General features: G+C 41.1%; 1 protein-coding gene across 2 annotated transcripts in view; it reads right to left on the bottom strand.

The window, feature by feature from the left end:
• MYO16 (myosin XVI) overlaps positions 1 to 20,905 on the bottom strand; it is a 611,293-nt gene that overhangs the window by 172,199 nt on the left and 418,189 nt on the right. For both annotated transcript variants that reach the window (XM_060636706.3, XM_060636705.3), the window contains exons 21-22: positions 18,437 to 18,509; positions 1,944 to 2,096 (exon numbers count right to left, since the gene is read on the bottom strand). In XM_060636706.3, coding sequence (XP_060492689.3) covers positions 1,944 to 2,096; positions 18,437 to 18,509 — 226 coding nt within the window. The remainder of the gene's footprint in view (positions 1 to 1,943; positions 2,097 to 18,436; positions 18,510 to 20,905) is intronic.

Below are 20,905 nucleotides of genomic sequence, written 5' to 3' on the forward strand. Positions count from 1 at the left end.
AAGAGTAAGATGTTCATATGTAAGATCAGAAGCTGCTTCTTTACCTATGCTTCTGAGCATCACGCCATGATTCCCCTCCACGTGCTGTTACACTCCCCTCCTTGTTCCCCACCCCCAACCCCCGCCACGAGTCCATACGGACACACAGCGGGAGTGTAAATGGACTAGCTAAGGATGTTGCAAGTGCATGCATATTTCAGGGCCAGTGACAGACCTTCTCTTTGGAGGCTAGAATTTAAAGCTTTAATGGGTGTTTCAGCAACTCAAGAGTCAAGGCCCCAAGGGAAGTGATCAATTCCCAAAGAGCCAGACCACTCTATTTCAAAAGCAAGATGATATTTTCCAAGGATAAGACGATTGGATACCAAGATAATTTGTATTGTCACCAGAAATTTTAAAATGTGTATGTGTTATGTTTTCTGAACGTTTAATATAAAACCATGAAAGAATGGTGGTAAACAAACTTACAGACTTGGAAACTTGCTCAAGTGTCTGAAGAAGAAAATAGAACATGGAGAAAAAGTCCTAAAAACGACCCTCAATTCCTTCAGCAGTGAGGGTTCAGGAGAGACTGAACTGTTCTCCTGAAGGATATGCCATTTTGCCTCAACAACAGAAGGTGTCAAGCACGGACAGTGTGGTAAAATGCACCTGACTCGTGGAGAGTTGGGTAAGAATCTGGATCTACCCCCACGCTTCCTGGATACAAGACAAATACATGTTTGTTGAAATATGAATATGGTCTATGCAAATATTTCAGATATTTGTGAGCAGTAAAGGATTATGGGTACTAAGAAGGAAACAATAAGCTTCCTTGGTATTATCGTAGGGTATGCTTGTCTGCCACACAGACCTGCGTATTTGTAGGTAAACACCCAAGTTTCACCCTATACTTGCTATGTCTTTTCATTTTTATGGGCATCAAAGAGAAGTAGCAGTCAGAAATGTCCCTTCTCATTTCCCCCTCATACTGATGAGGGTCCTCCTATTGAAATAATCACTCCAAGGTGAAATCTCAAGGATGGTCATCAAAGAGACAGAATTAACGTCATTCTGCCGACCACTGGTTAGCAGTCAAGGATACAGAAGCGAGAAGGAGGGTGGCGGGTACCTGCAGCTTCCCATACATGGTTCACTACATGTTACTGTCACTTTGAAGACATTCTTTAACCTCACATACAGAAGTTATGTACTTTATGTGTCATGATGAGGGAGGGCTTTCTGGAAGAAGAGGGCTTCTTCTATAATTAAAAAAAATGTTGACAGGTTGGTAATAGAAACGAGAATATTTTACATATCAGGCAGATGTATAAATTTGTAAGTCTCCGTTTATACAAATAAAGAGTAGAAAATCACATTCTATGCTCTCCAATAGCTGAATGGTATCAGTTTTCAACAAAGTTTGAGTGTCTTAGAGATATTATTTATAGATGTATATAATATCTTCTTATATTAGTAGGTAGGATATGGTAGATTTTTGTTAGGCAAAGATCCACACCTGTGTAGATCCTGAGGTTATGTGGATATATATTTTTTCTTCCAATGTTTTTCCATATTTTAATTTAGAATCTTTGAAGATAAGCTGAAAAGATTCTATTGAATTTGTTTCATGATCTCGTTAGTCTTAGTATTGTTTTATAAAATACTAATTTTGAACATTGGGCATTTGTAACTGTGCCACAGGAGAGTTTTGGTGACATAACCAAGGCTGAATATCTTCATAACAATACAATCTGGTATTTCCAGTCCTTTCAATGAATTGAGAATCCTTTAAATGCCTCTTCAGAAAAAGCTAACTTGTGCTCCTCATTTGACTGAAAAATCATAAATACAATGAAGCCTCATATACAAAGAGATCTCAAAAATAAGGCCCACTGAAAGAAAATTCTTTGTCTCTAGCATATTTAAATCCTGTAAAGTATCTAATTATATTATGTGAATACCTGGAAAAAAAAATCCAAAACTCCAGTCTGGTTACCAGGAGAATAAGCTGTTTCCATGGCAACTCCCTCTTGTACACATTCTGTTTGCTCGTGTAGAAAAAGCACTTCATTGATATAGTGGTGCATCTTCTCATTGGTCATGTTGACACAAAGCTATTGTGGGGAAGAAGAAAACAATTCACAAGATAAGTATGGCCATGCAGATCCACTCCTTCTGTGACCATTTCAGATCGGTGGCATATTGACTCACAAACGTTCCACACCAATCAGTCTATTGCAATAAAGCATTAGGGCACGGCTTGAGAAGCCAAAGCAGAAAGTTTCACTTCATATTGTTGACTTCATACGGTCTGATTATTCCATTTTGAATACATTAAAAACCACAAGAAGTATAATGTACAACACTAACTAACAAGTTGGGGGGTTATATTTGAGTATTTAAAAAAAAATTCCAATTGCCTCTAGTCAACAACTGAGGATAAAAGTTGGATTTACCATGAAAGCCCAGAGAGGGGAGCAACATCTCCTGCCTCCTCATTTCTGTTCCGTACCCACGATGGGCAAGAGAACGTGAGTCTCCTTCAGAAAGAAGAACTTCTCTACGCATTGTTGCCGAAACTATTTTCTTTACCAGAAAGTTTTTTATATTCCTCCAACTGTCAATTCTTCTGTCCATCGAGAAACAAATATGTTACTTCTTAATCTGAAAAATTATCTTAAGAACTAAAAAGACACAAAATACCCCAAATCTTACAAAAATGAAGGCTTACTTCCTCTCTAGGCTATCCTGTCGCTTCTCTGCTTTCTTTTATAACAAGAAAACCTCCAAAGAGTTGTCTTTCCTTATTATCTCAAATTCTTCTCCAGCACCCCCCCCCCCACTGTTGAAGCTACTCCGATAAACTTTTGTCCCCAGCATTCCACCAGAACACCACCAGAACCACGTGAGCATTCCAAAATCCAATGTTCAATTCTTGGTGTTCATTTTCCTTGACCTCCCAGTGATATCTCACAGGGATTCCTCTGCCTCTGCTCTCTTCCAGGACACTACAGGCTTGTGGCCTCCTGCCCCCTGGGCCACTGCTTCTCTACCTTCTTTTCTACCTCTACCTGGAGTGGCCCAGGGCTCAGTCTTCTCTGTCTACACCCACATCCTTCATGAGCTCATTTAGTCTCACAGACCATGGGCATGCGAGCAATTATATTACATCAGATAAAATCCAGAAATCACTAGAACTATTTAGAATTGAGTAAGTCATTGAAAATAATGACAGATGAACAATTTACGTAAATCAAAGTAACTGGGAAAAAAAGCTTTTGAAAGAAAATCAGGGGTGCCTGGGTGGCTCAGTCGGCTGAGCATCCAACTTTGGTTCAGGTCATGGTCTTGTGATTCATGAGTTTGAGTCCCATATCAGGCTCTGTGCTGACCACTCAGAGCCTGGAGCCTGCTTCAGATTCTGTGTCTCCCTCTCTCTCTCTCTCTGTCCTCCCCTGTTCTCTCTCTCTCTCTCTCTCTCTCTCTCTCTCAAAAATAAGTAAACATTAAAAAAATTTTAACGTTAAAAAATAAAAGAAAATCAGATCTCATCTTCAAAGGAAATAATATCTAGGATTATATTTAATATGAATGTGCTATAGTTATATAGTGAAAATGTCAAAGATTTTGCAGGCCATAGAGACTGAAATAGTCACTGGAGAAAAGAAAGACCACCCTATGTCCCTCTTTCCACATATTCACATTCTTCTGCAAGTCTGGTATCATCATAACACCTGCTAAGTGGGAACTCATCCTAAACATTCCTGTCCCTCTACTGGGAGCTCATGGCTTCTCTCCTAGACATATAAGAACAACCCTTATGTTTCAGCTTCCTTCCTATCAGCAGGCCAAACCTCCTCTGCAAATGACCAACACCAAGAAGTCTTTAATTCTCCATATGGGTGTCTACACATGCAGATAAAGGTGTGGGTATTCATGAATTAAGAATAACCTGAGAATAGGGGTGCCTGGGTGGCTCAGTTGGTTGAGCATCCAACTCTTGATTTCAGCTCAGGTCATGATCACATGGCCATGAGATCGAGTCCCGAGCTGAGCTCCATACTGAGAATGGAGCCTGCTTAAGATTCTCTCTCTCCCTCTCTCTCTACCCCTCCTTGACTCATGCTCTCTTGCTTTCTCTCTCTCTCTCTCTCTCTCTCTCTCTCTCTCTCAAACAAAAAGAAGAAGAAGGACAACAACAACAACAACATGAACATAGAAAAGAAAAAGCCGTTTTCTCACAAATCCAGCTATTGGGGAGGCTGGGAATTTAAGGGATTCTATAGACATGGAATCTCAGAGGAAGAGGTTTCAGGGAAGAAACAAACCAATCAGTACAGGGCATTGGTCAGAACACACAGTTTGTCCTGAGACCAATGGTTTGCTGCCGGGTTCCATTCCTTACTTCTTACCCAGACCAGAATTTCGCGAGTAGACACAGCTCAAATGTCTTTAGGGACAGTGACATGGTGACAGGACTGAAGGCATGGGGCTAGGCTGACCAAAGTGTGTTTGGAGAGCTGAAAATGGGGAGGCTCAGACCTAATCCAGTCCAATTACTTCAATGATGAATGTACATCAGCGTTTTGTTAGAAATGTACCAGGTGGAGATAATCGACACAGAATTATACCAAATAAAATGTTTAACTAATAATAATTACATTAACAATAAGATCTAAATGCCATGCATTGATACTCGGAGAACAAAAGCAATTCCTATTAACTCCGGGCCAGAAAACGATGGTCCCGGACTACTGCCCTCATTTCCAGTCGCTGTTCTTGCAGCTCTGACTTCACAGTAAAAACAAAAAATCGTTTTTGTAAACTTGGCCATCAGATGAGTGTCTTTAGACTGAAAAAGTTTTCCTATTGCATTCTACCACAAAACAAGATGTAGGTTAAAAGGAAAATAACCATGCCGCATCGCTGCTGTGTTGAAATTACTTCGAAACCTAAAGAACTGAGACCATTTGTTTAAACTTAGACTTGACCTTTGCATCGTCTTCTTCCTCCCGCTACCCCTGCCGTGGTCTCTGGGATTTCTTGAGTTTTCTCCCTTCTATCTGATTTGGCCAGTAGTTGCTAGGACTTCTTCTCTCTGTGCCTTTACAACTAGAGTTCCTGAGATACACGCGGGGTTGGAAGTTCTTTGTAAAGTACAAGTATCTTAGATAAAGCCTCACTGCCACCCATCAATTCTCTGAATGTATATAAAAAAAATTACAACCACAGTCACTTGGGGTGACAACATACCGCATAAGACATCTCACGTTTCATGTTTGGTTGTTAAGGGAAAAACAAAACAAGTATGGACACAGAACTATCAGGTTAGCACATTATCGTTGGCAAAGGGAGAGATGGAACTCATTATTTAAAGGCCGGATGAAAAATATTTCCTTCCTTGGTGCTGACACAGCCTAGCACACCCTTCCGCTTGCTGTCCTCCATCAAAACTGCCACCAGCCGACCAAGATCTGTGCCTTTCTTACCCTCCAGTATATGAATCTCCAGAAGTGATTCTGGAAACACAAACCCTTCTCTAACATTGCATAGCATCTGTCCACAGTAGGGGCCCCACTAGGAAAGTCATACATTTATTTGTCTCTCTCATTTTACCATAAAAAAGAAACAGAAATCTCTGAAAATTGTTGTTAGAGAAGAAAAATGAAGAAAGAAAAAAATCGTTCTAAAAACGATTTCACTTTGTTTAAAAAAATAAGATTTTGAGATGTTCCCCAATCTAATAATGTGTTATACTCCTGTAATACTGAAGTAATTTTGTTACTAAAGACGAATAAATGCTATAAAAGGTTATTAAAATTTGAAACAGTTGCAGTAAGTGAACAGAAAATAAATGACTCCATTATGGAATGAGAGCGTTGGAAAATATTCTCTTTAATTATATGATATACACAATTGTAATGTTTCAAACATTTTGATATTAAAACAGACATTAAATCATTTAAGAAAACACAAATAGGTTCTGTATCTCAGCAGTCTGATGTTATGCCAAAGAAGTGGTTTAAAAGTGGGGAGTGTGCCTCGATGCAATATATTTTAGGAAACAGATTGCTCAGGAAACAAATATTGAGGCCATAAAAAATAAGATGATGTCTGTTACCGTGTGAAATGGTAAAAAGAAGTCTGATAGAGGATATCAAAGTATAACATCAGTGGCTGATTCTCTCTTGTGCAAGAAATACCCAAGTTATACGATGTTTACCTTTCCCCTCATTTTGAGACCCTCTAATTGAAAATACTTGGATGTGGCTGTCTCAAACACACAGAAGAGAATTCTCTTATCATTTTGTGATCATGATGGATGGCAGGTCTGTGGTTGCAAAAATTACTTTGGATGACAATCTGACTAAATCCTCGTGCCCCTGACTGTCTCATGGCTGATCATCTCTCTATATACCTGGCTGTTGTCACTGATGTAAGCTTTTTTATAATACGAACAGATATTTCATTTGCTACTATTTAACTAATATTTTATTGAGTGTATTAACTAATATTTTATTGAGTATTGGCTTCACCGAATCGGTCCACTGTTCCGGTCAAAATGGTGATACCAAGTGGGAATGTGGTCGAAGCCAGGGTAAAATTGGAAAGAGCTGGAGGGGGTCCAAGTACAAGTTTTTATTCCCTTTTTTTTTGCCCCAAGGAAGGCCTGAAGCAACCTGCCAAACTTCAGCTAACAGAAAAATGATTTGGCCAGTGCTTCTGGATACAACTCAATTTCTCAGTATCCTGGTCAAGACGACTCATAAAACATACAGCTTCTGTACCCAGCTTCAGCATTCAGAAGCTGCAGTACCAGATGGGGTTTTGTGACATGGGGTGATCCGAACAATAAATCTGAACCTTTTATTGTACATCATGTTCTTTTGTTCTTTGTATTTGCGGGGGGGGGGGGGGGGGAGGGAGAAGTAATTTATGAAAATCCCATAGGGAAAATTCCAGCTCGGTGTGGAAAACTGAGTAGGCTGGGGAGTGATTTTTGACTTGTAGTCTTTATTACAGTGGCATTTTCTGAACTGGAATATATTTGTATTTCGAACAGAGGAGAGCAGTCCTCAGCGGTAAAGCGTATCACTGAGAGCGCGCACGGTCCAAAGCAGAACGGTTTTCAAACTCACTTTCAAGTAATGCGGACATGATAGTTTTTTACCAAGACAGTTTGCCTGTCCCTATTCTATATTGTTTAAAGCACTCACTGTTTGAGCCAAAGCTAAAATATGAAAGAATTGCTGTAGCATGAACTTCCAAACTGCCAGCAAACATAGCTAAGGGCGCTGATATGAATATACCAGCCTGTGTCAGATACCCAGCTGACACCTGAAAAAAATGCATCCTCCCCACCAAACGGTGGCCCCAATCCTGGCCAGAACCTGCTTATTCCGGATTTATCTTCGCTAAACTGTCTTTGTTGTCTGTACGTTATGTGGGTACGTATTAAACACAATGAGAGAAATACACAGTGAAAGATTTTTATAGGCAAAGTAGTTTACGTATTGGTCTGCATCAATAATTGAGAATACGATCATCTTCAATGCAAAGCAATCATTTTTACTTTTTGACTTCATCCATCAGAATCGTAATTGGGTCCCTTTAAATTTCCGGGTATTCCTTAGAGTAGCCTGCATGCAAGTGCAGGTGAGTATTCATAGATGAAAATGAGCAATTATTAAGTACTGCTTAATTAGCACACACCCTTCGCTGATTAAAATACAGCCTTTGTACATTAAGTGCCGTTGCTAACTGGTTTAATAATAAAAATTATGCACCCCTTGAAAACACTCTTTGGTAACAGAACATTATTGCTTATCCAGATGGCCTATCATTTGTATTAATGACAAACTTAATTTCTTGAGTAAATTTTCACCAACTGTTCTCCCTTTATTTTCATTACTCAGTGAAATATCTCTGAAGCAAAAATATAATAGAGCATGACATTTACATCACAGAATTAAAGTAGGAGGTTAATTAAAGCCGACTCCAGTTGAAGGCACAGCCCCAGGCATTAGACGCAAGTCACATCCCTAACTGCACACTGGAAATGACCAGAAGCTTTCATAAAATGCTGATGTCTGGGCCTGACCCCAAACCAATGAAGTCAGAGTGAGGCTTGATACATTTTAAAAGCCTTCCAGGTGATTTTTTTAATGCTTATTTATTTTTGAAGGAGAGAGAGACAGAGTGTGAGTGGAGGAGGGGCAGAGAGAGAGGGAGACACAGAATCCAAAGCAGGCTCCAGGCTCCAAGCTGTCAGCACAGAGCCCGATGCGGGGCTCGAACCCATGAACCGCGAGATCATGACCTGAGCCGAAGTTGGACACCTAACTGACTGAGCAACCCAGGCGCCCCAGGTGATTTTAATATGCAGACCTGCCTGGTGAACACACTGAAATAGAAGAGGGCACAGAGCATACACTATCTATTAACTGGTTTGTTCATCAATTAGCATAGATACGAACATATAATACACTTACAGAATGCAGTTAGATTGTGCAGGAGCGATGTTAGATTTCAGATATTCTGCATTTTCTGTATGTGCTTAGCAGAACACTAATCGAAGGAAATGTCAATTTATATTATCTAAAAAACGCTAAATCAGAACCCTGTTGGAGAAAGCTTGAGTTAAGCTAAGTTAATGAGCTTCTCTGCGGGACTTCTCAGGGCCTTTCCTGTCCCAGGTATACCGTGAATCTCTACCTTCCTTTTTGGAAGAATGCCTCGGGGCTTTCCAGATATGTTCTTTCCCCAATAAATCAATCATTTCTGATGTTGACACGTTATCTGTAAACCAGCAGGTGCAGGGGTTGGTGAGGGAGTAGCATGTCTCTGTTTCAGCTTTTAAATTCTGTAATTTATTTTGCCTTTTTGAATGTCATGCAGGGGCCTTTCTTCTCTCTGTCCTTGTCTGGGAAGGCCTGTTTCCTTTCTCTCAGCCCCATCTGTCTCAACCTGATAGACAGACAACAGTGGCTTGGCCAACACTGATGTCACGTAAATCTAGGAGCGTAAAACACCGTGTAGACGCGGTGTGCTGGGCCCCTTCCCCCAGGAGCTTCAGGCGGCAAGCAGGAGCTGGGCACCCACCCACACCAGGTGCCCGATGCTGCCGTGCAATCTTCCCTGGAATTGCCTGGCTTTTGCCTCTCCCGTCGCCCCGGCCGTCCGCCCCTCTCTGGTGGATTACTCTTTCCTAAACCAAACCTCCTTGCCTCCTCCACTGCCCTCTGAGATTTCAAAGTCAAACTCTGCAGACTAGGTTTTAAGCAAATGGAGATGGAAGTTACTTCTAGGCACAAAAATATAGTTTTTATACAGGCGAAAAACACGTTCTCTCCCAACATTTATTTTAGTGACTCTCTCACTTAGAGCAACACACTTCTAATATATATATTATATATATGTAATATATATATATATATATATATATATATATATAATTAATAATTTTAATGGGCCTAATTCATACCTGTGTTCTCCTTTAATAGGAATAATTACCACTTGGGGATTTGAGCGAAGGACTGAAAGGGTCAGCCAATAATAAACCTATTGGCTATACTGACTGCCATATTCTACATAATAATCTTCTAACATCACAACTGGAAAATACAAGTGAAAGGAAAAAAATATTTTTAGATATTTTGTATGATACCTTGTCCATAAAATATACCCTTCTGTTTGCACACAAGCCATGCCCAGGTGTTGGAAACATAACTTCTGGTAAAAATTCTCATATTTTAAACCTTCGGGCACTGCACTTTTCATCAGTTTTCAACAAAACGTGTGTGTGTGTGTGTGTGTGTGTGTGTGTGTGTGTGTGAGTGTGTGTGTGTTTGGCAACAAATCTCAGCTTAATCAATATGCCTTCCCTTTTCAGAGCACCTGGGTGACTCAGTCAGTTAAGTTTCCAACTCTTGGCTTCGGCTCAGGTCATGATCTCTTGGTTTGTGAGCTCGAAGCCCCACACTGGGCTCTGTCCTGACAGTGCGGAGCCTGCTTGGGATTCTCTCTCTCTCTCTCTCTCTCTCTCTCTCTCTTTTTCTCTTTCTCTTTTTCTCTCTGAGGGCTCTTTCCCATAAAGCTGTCTCAGGAGTTAGAGATCACACAGGAGAAGCGGCTGACACAGTGGGGGGTCGAGAACTTGTAGTCATTATTGATTATTAACAGGAACGTAACTGAATCTATATTCCTGGCTAGCACATCTGGATGTTATATCTAAACAGCCACTATTGTAAATTGAAGCATTTTCTTGGTTAGTCATCACTAAAAAAACCCCTCAATTCACTCTTGTCTGGAGGGACCTGATGTATATTTCCAAACCCATTCATTCTTCTCACTACGTCTTGTAACATTTCCTCTTGATCACGCTGGGATTCTCCAATAAAGAAGACGTGCCTGCATTCTCTAAATTACGTATGCGTGGTAAAAGAATGGGGAGAAACACTCCACGATGGGAAAAAATGATGGCAAATAAAATTTATTGAAAGTTTCTTGTTTGGGTTCATTCCCCAGCACCTCCACCAAAAAAGCCAACCAAACAAAAACAAAAACAGAAAAACAAGTTCTTGTTTCTACATTTAATAGAGTAAATAATGTTTTGTCTTAAGAGAAATACAAACAAATATACTCCTGAGCAGGCAGTAGCTTCCAAAAGGTACACCAATACCACACAGTTAAGTCTAGCCTCAAAGAACCTTTGGACCTGGAAACAGCACAGATCATGACTCCTGAATCCAGAGTTTCATGCTGTGACCTTCTTTTTTTTTTTCAATTTTTTTAATGTTTTATTTATTCTTGAGAGAAAGACAGAACATGAGTGAGGGAGGGGCACAGCGAGAGAGGGACACGGAATCCGAAGCAGGCTCCAGGCTCTGAGCTGTCAGCACAGAGCCCAAGGTGGGGCTCAAACTCATGAGCCATGAGATCATGACCTGAGCCGCAAGTGGGACGCTCAACCGACTGAGCCACCAGGCGCCCCTCATGCTGTGATCTTCTATGAGTTACTTAAATTATCTGAGCTTGCTTCCGTTAATGCTAACATGGCGACATTATTTAAGGGATAGGTTTGGAGGGGAAAAGGTCATTAAATGTACTACACTTCACACAATTAAAACTGCTTTTCCCTGACTCATTTTGTTTCCTCAGAATAACTTTTCTAAAAGTGTTACCTGAAGAAGACTTACTTTTTAAGCTTTATTTTCTGTTTATTTATTTTAAGCAGGCTCCACGTCCACAGTGGGGCTTGAACTCTGAGACCAAGAGTCACATGCTCCACTCACTGAGCCAGCTGGGCGCCCCCACCCCTGCCAAAGACTTCTAACCGTACCATTTTTTAAAAGCATAAGAGACTGGGGTGCCTGGGTGGCTTGGTCGGTTGAGCGTCCGACTTCGGCTCAGGTCATGATCTCACGGTCCGTGAGTTCGAGCCCCGCGTCGGGCTCTGTGCTGACAGCTCAGAGCCTGGAGCCTGTTTCAGATTCTGTGTCTCCCTCTCTCTCTGCCCCTCCCCTGTTCATGCTCTGTCTCTCTTTGTCTCAAAAATAAATAAACGTTAAAAAAATTTTTTTTAAAGCATAAGAGACTGTTAAAAACTGAGAACAAACTGAGGGTTGATGGGGGGTGGGAGGGAGGGGAGGGTGGGTGATGGGTATTGAGGAGGGCACCTTTTGGGATGAGCACTGGGTGTTGTATGGAAACCAATTTGACAATAAATTTCATATATTGAAAAATAAATAAATAAATAAAAGTAGGACCCAATATTATTGCAAGAAGTACATTAAAATAACATCTCGTTATTTAATTGCTCTTTGCTTCTCTATAGAAACTGAGTGGCCCGCCCTATACCAGCATTCTGCTATGTAAGGAAACTAAACTTTCTTAAATTGTGTTGTATCAGTAGCTTGGTGAGTTGTTGAAATGATTTCGGAAAACTCAACATCCTAGAGCAGAAAATGGTTTAAGATAGAGTTGGATATTTAACGTATGCGTGATTTTGGAATCTAAATGTGACACAATGTAACGATAAAATATTTTTTGTTTTTATAGATCCATTGGGTAGTAAGCGGATCAATACTGAAGCCTAATAGCTATCAGGACATTCGACAGGATGAGGATTACACAGGTACTGTCAGACTTGGAGCTAAAATAGCAACGTGTTGCTCACGAAGCTTCCCAGTCTTTCTCCCCTGGTGTCTGATTAGAATTGGCCCTTCTTGGGGTGCCTGGGTGGCTCGGTCGGTTAAGCATCTGACTTCGGCTCAGGTCATGATCTCGCGGCTCGTGGGTTGGAGCCCCGCGTCGGGCTATGTGCTGACGGCTCAGAGCCTGGAGCCTGTTCTGATTCTGTGTCTCCCTCTCTCTCTGCCCCGCCCTGCTCACTCTCTCTCTCTCTCTCTCTCTCTCTCTCTCAAAAATAAATAAAACATAAAACAAAATTAAAAAAATAAAGGATTGGCCCTTCTTCTATTTGCATCCTGTTGACCACACCATGGCACCTGTGTCTGGAACAGGACCTAGAACTTCATTCACATGCCAGCACTGCTGAATGAATGAACTGTAAACTTCATGCACATGAACCAGAAAAAAATTCCCTGCAGGTAATGCTAATACTCTGTCCCAGAGCAGAAACTGTATCACCCACAGGTATCCCTTCTGTAAAATGGGATACTCCACGTGAAGGGTGATAATTTTATCTTAGTATCATTTCTAGGACAGCGATTCCACAACTAAGGATTTTATGGAATTCTTTTTTTTTTTTTTTTTTTTTTTTTTTTGAGGTCGACGTTGCCAAACTATGTAATCTCATTTCATAAAATTTTAGAAGTCAAGGTATCTGGCATTTTCCAAAGTCTTTAAACACTTAGCCCAAGCCGGGTTGAATTATTGTTCATCCAGTAAATCTCACCTTTTAGAAAGGAGTTTGTAAGCTGGGAAACGTTTCAAATCTTTGACAACCCTTCTGAAATCAGCTTAGATGGAGCCTGACATAAAGATAGGTCATATATCATAATTTTATCTTCTGCCACAGAAGCTTTAAGTTTCACAAATGTATTCTCTCTTCAAATTCTCTATGTTTGTACAGTAGGTTGTTGCTATGCAATTTTACTAGACTCCATAGCTGTAAGTGTTTCATTATATATAGTTGCATGTTATGAGTGTAGTGGGAAATTTAGGAAAATTATTGAACGTTAAATCATTAGTTTCCACAACTTTGTTCTTTGTGCCTCTGGTAAAGTTTTATAGCATGTAGAGCTTTGCAATACCATTTGTTAGGTGTGGAAATATTCTAGCATTTATGAAAATAATATTTATATAATCTCAAAATATTCTCATTTCTTAGAATACTATGTTATGGACAGTTTTATTTTATTTTTATTTTATTTTTTTTTAACGTTTTATTTTTGAGACAGAGAGAGATAGAGCATGAACGGGGGAGGGTCAGAGAGAGGGAGACACAGAATCCGAAACAGGCTCCAGGCTCTGAGCTGTCAGCACAGAGCCCAACGCGGGGCCTGAACTCACGGACCGCGAGATCATGACCTGAGCCGAAGTCGGCCGCTTAACCGACTGAGCCACCCAGGCACCCCTGTTATGGACAGTTTTAAACATAGTCAACAGCAACCAACATAATGAACCCCCATCTGCCATCAATAAGCCTGAAGAATTATCAACAATGACCAACTCATGACCAATTCTGCTTTACATTTTTCTGTTACCCTCAAAACTAGACCCATTTAAAGTAATTCTTAGGGTGTCTGGGTGGCTCAGTAGGTTAGGCATCTGACTTTGGCTCAGGTCATGATCTCATAGTTCATGAGTTCGAGCCCTGTGTTGAGCTCTGTGCTGACAGCTCAGAGCCTGGAGCCTGTTTCGGATTCCGTGTCTGCCTCTCTCTCTCTGCTCCTTCCCAAATCATGCGCTCTCTCTCTCTCTCTCTCTCTCTCTCTCTCTCTCTCTCTCAAAAATAAATAAACATTAAAAAAAAGAAAAAATACTAAAGTAACTCTCAGACACCATGTCATTTAATTGGCAAGTATTTTAGTATAATTCTCTAAGATATAAGAACTTAAAAACACATCCACAGTACCTTTATCACACATAATTTTTATCAATAATAACTCCTTCATTTCATCAGCTATCCAGATTTTAAGTTATATTAGTTAAGTGGCAATTTTTAGACTTCGTTAAACAAATAAGGATCCACGCCATGTCCATATATTTAACTGATTTCTATGTCTCTTACGTCTCTTTGAATCTGCAGGCTACCCTTGCATTTTTATATGCTGAAGAAATCAGGCCATTTGCTCCGCACGGTTTCCCGCACGCTGGATCTTGCAGAGCGTATCCCCATGGTTTGCTTCATCATGTTCCTCGGTCCCCCGTCCCTGTTAATTAGCGGTTGGCTCGGGAAACTTCATTACATTAAGGTTTTCTCTCTCTCTTCCCCTCCCCCCTCCTTCCCCATCTTTCCTTCTTGGCAAGAACACTCGACGGGCATCTTGCCTGTGTCTCTTTCTGCAGCGTTAGCAGATACTCCCTGCCTTGATTCATTACTTCCCAGGAGCTGCAGGAAGGGGCTGCTCTAATTCTGCCATCTGTCTTCCCAGTTATTTGTAGCGGGACCGCTCTCGCCTCCGCGAGTCGGGCGGCCTAAGCAGGACCCACATCTCGAGACACCAAGCCCTTCTGGCTGAGCGTCCAGCAAGTCTCGCTACCTGCTTACGTGTAATCGTGTGACTTTAGGAGCCCTCTACCCACTCCCTCGCCTAGGCGACCTGCTTCATTTCGACACACTTTGTCTTCCTTTCCATCATGCTCTGGCAAGCTACTTTTAAAGCACCTAAGCGTTATTGGTTTTGTGTGTTCGTGTTGCCCCCTGGCTTCTCCGTCAAGTTCTCTCATTGTTGGTGGCGAGGTTCTCGTTCGCTCTTCTCCCTTTTCCAAACACACAACTGCATCTGGAAGGAGCAATGTCTTTGCCTCTCTCTTCCACTTTCCACAGTCAGGAAGGGGACTGCTTTCTCCTCTCCGACATCACTGGCGCTGTGATGTGCAAGGGACAGCCTTGTCTGGCTCACTACCTTTCTGTTTATTGAGCATTCCACACTTGGGATTGACTGACTGCGTGATGTCGAAGAGTCGCCTGGAGGGGCTTCTTCCCCGGTGTGTGAGGAGATATTTTTACAGAGCGAGAGAGGAATTTCACATGATAAAGGAGAGGGAGGGTTTATAAAATTCAGGATTACATAACAGAGAGTGAGCTGGCAATACTGTAATTACTTAAATAATGAGGGTGGTAGATTCAGATCCTCCTGAATTATACTTCGGGACTCCAATTATTTATACGACCCCCTTCTCCTGATGCATCAAACTACTGCCGAGTTTCTATACATATTATGCCGTATGTATATAGTTTTGTATATATAGTACATATATAATACATAAATATATAAATGGATAACCATGCAGAGTATAGAGTTCATATATATATATATATATATATATATATATATATATATAAGAACATACACATATGTTCTATTTTTTACTCTATATATGGTCTTTATTATAATATATAAAATAGTTCTAGTAGAAACGATTCATTAAAAGTCAAAGAAAACAGGATTAGCATTTCCTATTAACTGAAATAAATTCGTATCTAAGGAACCACAAAGGCCCATCTTTTAGAGTTGCTTGGGGACACTGAGGTTGGAGATGCTGAGGTTTTGAAATGCTTTTTAGTTATCTCCTCCGATTGTCCCTGTTCTAAACATTTGTCAGGCTGCTTATGGAGGAACAATTGACATACATACATTTATTCCTGAGTAAGAAAACCGCTAGGAGATCCACTCTGAAGATGTCTTCTTTTGAATTTATTCTTAGGATTTCAACTGAAAACATATTTACTAAGTTTCTGTTATATACAAAACGCGGTACCAGACACAATTTCAATGCCGCAGGAATTGACATTCTAGCAAATAGCTGATAGATGGGTCAAAACGCTCAAAAGAGAATAAAATACACAGTTATAAAGGCACTAATATTCTTCCGGGTTTGATTCTGAACACAATATTGATTTGTTAAACATTTTGTTGAAAGTTTGCAATGGAATATAAAATGAAGAAGTTCACGTTGTCTTAGCAACTCAAGAATCTAGAATGTAGCATTCAAACCAAAGCTTTTAATATAAGTTCACATTCAGATTTAGAAATCTGCTAAATCCACTATGAGAAGAGATTTGAAATCATCACAAAGAAAATAATTTTATTCTTCTGAATGGCTCCTAGTTGCAATTGTATACCACAGCCCAACAAACTTAGGAAAAAGGTACATTTTTCTAAAGAAAGAAATATTTTTTTTCCCTAACTTAAATCTAAGAATTGGTTTTGAGATTTTACCCAGCCGTGCCTCAAACTACCTCTTGGTATTTAATAGAGACTCATTCTTTAGATCTGAAAACATGCCGTGTCTTGCGATATGAAAATATCAGGCTACGAATACGTTCTAAAATATGTAATTAAAATAGCTACCAGAAAGAAAGCATAAGGGGTACATATAATTGTAATAAAACAAATAAGTTTTAATAAGGAAACAACTTAAATACTTTGTACATCTCGGTCATCAGCACAGACTGGATGGATAACTATGTGGGGTGTAGAGAAGGGGGTTGGGAGTGTGGCCCCACAGAGACTGTGAGAGGACACCGCCCCACCTGTGGTTTCTGCATGTTGCTTACCAGGAGATGGAGAAACCAGGGAGTGTCATTAAGGGACATGGCAGCTTGTATGTTTTCTAAGGCAAAAATGTCGAGAATCAATACCACCTCCAGACTGCGGTCAACTACTCATGTTGAGAGATGCATCCCAGTCATGGCCTGCGGACCCACTATCTTACCAGTCAGTCCTTCAACTGCCCTGTACCCCTGTGCATCGCTAGTCTCCTTAGAGTAAGTGACGAATAAATAAAACCACAGTCCCCCTCTCCCTGCTTAGCCGTGGATACAGAAGTCCGAAAGGACAAGAAGTCTATGGTCTTATTTCATAGCAGACTTTTGTAAAGTTTTGTAAAGAACATGATTCATGGTGACTCACCCTGGATTAGGTGAGTCAACATGATTTAGTCTCTATTCACAAGATGCCGCACCAGTGTTTCGGGGGGGAAAAATAAGGCTGAATTTTAAAAGGTTTTCAAGTGTTCCCATTTACAACAGTTAACAGTGGCCCTCCGCTATTTCTTACACATGGACACGAGTTAGAAGAATGATGCCAGAACCTCTATGCCAGTAACCAGCTTAAACCCCACAGCTCTGTAAGTCTCTTGTAAAGGAGACCAAGGTTCGTTATAGATTTCTTCCTCTTGACCAAGAAAGCTCACAGAATGGGGTTTCAAATTCACATCTGGTGTCATTAACCACCACATCATCTGCCTTGAGAAAATAAACCCAGGGGCACCTGGGTGGCTCAGTCAGTTGAGCGTCTGACTCTCGGTTTCGGCTCAGGTCGTGATCTCAGGGTTCGTGAGTTTGAGCCCCGAATGGGGTTCTATGCTGACAGTGCGGAGCCTGCTTGGGATTCTCTCTCTCCCTCTCTCTGTCCCTCCCTGACTCATGCACTCTCTCTCTAAATAAAGAAAGAAAGAAAGAAAGAAAAATGAACCTGAACAAATGACATAATTATTCAAAGCTCTCCCTAAACACGGCCCACTTGTGATTCTTCCCATGATGTAGCACAGCCTGGTTTTCTCTCTTTCCACCAATACCTCTTTATTGGTTTATCTCTCCTTCCCTGCTGCCCTGGACAAGTTCTCTTTCTACTCTCTTCTTTAACAACTAAAGTTTAGATATGCTTACTTTGATTTCATGAATCATACATTACTAAGGAGATACTTAAAAAACAAGAAAAGACACTAGCACTTTTCAAAGTGCCCTAAATTGTAAGTGGATTAAAAACAATCAGTGCCTCTTTAATCTGGTTTTTTTTTTTTTTTTTTTTTACGACTTTCCGACAGGCATATGTATGAATGCCACACAGAGCCGAACCTACAAGTAACAGTATTTAGCATGATGGAGTATTTCCATTCTGATTTTTGGCCAAGGTTTTTGAAGACCTTTGCCTTGATTCCACAAAGCGACACCCTCTGTCTCTCAAACCTTGTTGAAACAACATCTCTGTAAGCACAACTCAGCTCAACACTGTCTTTTAAAACAAGTACTTCAGTTAAAAAAAAAAAAATTATGCCCGTTGTTTACAGGCCACGTAAAGAGGATGGATACGCCCATGAACTAGGGATACAAATTTTAAAACAGGATAGCAAAGGACTTATTTTAATTCTGTATTTGCAAGTAATCATGCAGATAGTCTCTACTGAATAAAGGAGTCAATTTATTAGCTGAAAAAAAAACCACATTAAAGTGATAAAGTTTCAAAAGAAATGCACTTACTTGTTCAAATTCATTCTTTTGAAATTCTTCAAAACCAAAGATGTCCAATATTCCAATATCCAACGTCTGTGTGCTGAAAGGAAACAGCGAATCAGTGACCAAGCACACGTACAGCCCTTACGTGACCCCCGGCCCCATCCCCTCTCCAGGTCAGAGACATCGGGACACTTTGCATATCACCTTCCAGTAGAACTAAAAACAGCCAACAATTATCTCAGAGTCTCATACAAAAGCTCCAAAAAAGAAAAGTGTTCTTTTAAGGCTTTAATTTAAACACAGATACAGGAGTACAACACACTGATTTCTAAGCTTAGAATGTGACGGTATATGGGTGGCCCCGTATTTGCTCCTCTGAAACAGTCTTTGTGTCTCTACTTCAACTGCACGCGCTTTCCCTGGGAAGGAAGTCAACCTGCTGACATGCCCTCAGCAGCTCCTCCTTCTCCTCCTTGTCTCTTGTTAGACCACACGAGCAGTAAGTCCCGCAGTTTCTTCATCACGTGTCAATGCGGTACAAGCCACGATGAAGCTGTGGGCACCTTCTCTGATAGACCGAACTGTGCCACGTCAAAAAGCACAGAGCAACCTTCCTAAAGAAATCCTCATAAACAGAGAAGAACAAAGGAGATGATCCGTGGGTGTACAACTGGAAGAAAGCGGCGTGAGCACCTTACAATACTGCTGTTTTCGGTGAAAACTCTCTCCTGGAGTTTGCTAGCATCTTGGAAGGTCCAGCCACAGATGAGGAACCTCACGTGAGTGAAGAAAGCGGGGAGGAGAACCTAGGGGTGGTGGGAGCCCCGACATCCTGGACTCTGCGGGGAGCGGGGGCACCACGGGGACAGGGCATGAGGTGGCTTCTTACACAGAAAGCCCCAGATGATTCTGGAATGCTGGTCAGCAGGCGGGCACATACCCAGCCTTCCCACTGCCCTGCTCTGGAGTATCATCAGGAGGACCGCTGTCCTGATTCTCTGCCAATGGCTGTGATATTTGATCATCGTGGATTGTTTCAATCCCTTAGTTGATGCACCTTCAACCACCTTAGTTGATACACACGCTGGTGTTGTTTTCTGTCCACTTGACTGGTCCAAACGGCACAACTGGAAACTAACTTTCTTTTTGTGCCTGTATTTTTTTTGCACAATCCGTGCAGAACCGTCATGCTTTAAGGTCTGTAAGATGTCACTTAAATGACTAATTTCTCATAAAAAGGCAAGGTAATGATTCTATGATATCTTGTCACAGAGTAATGATTCTATGATATCTTGTCTCTAGGCTTGGTTCTTGTAGACGGTACAAATATGAGCTTCGTAAGCAGGAAAGACAGTATTTTAAAAGCCCTTAACACAAATTTCACACGGCAGAGAATATAAAGCAGCGAGGGAAAGAGACAGTCATTAAATGGATGTAACCAGGTCACTGATTTAACTTTTCAGAGGGAAAAATAGTTGGCTTTGTACCTCACCCTGTGTGTCCAGATAAACTCTACCTGGATTAGAGAGATAAACGTTAGAGCAAAGAAGCTCTGAAAATGTGCAAGTAAACAAAGGTGATCGTTTTTTCTGCTTTCGGTTCTGAGAGAAATCAAAAGAAAATGGTTAAAAGGACGATGACACAAATACCAGATTCTTTTGTATTTGTAGAAATAAAATTAAAAATGATTAGAGGAAAGTGTTATTTTCAAACGTGTTTTCTCATTTATCTTCATAGATTTTTTTATTTCCTGATTGGTTGACCCACGTGTCCAGTCACAAGTCATCCTGCCTCCTTCCACCCTGATGACTTTACAGTGTGACGGGGGACACCAGGGTGATGCTCACTCAGTGGTGGTGGTGCTGAGGTGTAAGATGAGCTGCTGTGTTAGGGGTGTGTGTGTGTGTGTGTGCGCGCACATTTCACATAATGAGCTGCACTGTTTCCATTGTAGGCACTGGGTGACAAGGGTGACAAAGCTTGCCAGTTTTGGAGGTGTTCAGCCTTGGGTAGGAATCCTGGTTCAGACACTTTTTAGTTGGACAACTGTAGGCAAGTTACTAGAATTTTCTGTGCCACAGGCTCATCATCTATGAAACTAAGGCAGCGAGTATTATCTGTCCACCCAGATGGTTGTTACAATTGTCAATAAAATTCTAGGACAAGAGCCTGTAGACAGTGCATCTCTAATCACTGCAAGTTGCTTTTAAAAACACATTTCGGGGTGCCTGCGTGGCTCAGTCGGTTGAGCGTCCGACTCTTGATCTCAGCTCAGATGGTGATCTCACAGTTTGTGAGTTTGAGCCCTGTGTCAGGCTCTGCATTGATGCCACTGAGCCTGCCTGGGATTCTCTCTCTCCCTCTCTCTTTGCCCCTTCCCTGCTTGTGCTTGTGTATGCTCTCACTCTCTCTCAAAATAAATAAAGTTAAAAAGAAAAAAAAAACATTTCCACCTGCTATAAAAATGAACAGGAGGGCTCACAGAAGAAACAT

Source organism: Panthera onca, chromosome A1, assembly GCF_046562875.1.
Source record: "Panthera onca isolate mPanOnc1 chromosome A1, mPanOnc1 haplotype 2, whole genome shotgun sequence".
NCBI lineage: Eukaryota > Metazoa > Chordata > Mammalia > Carnivora > Felidae > Panthera > Panthera onca.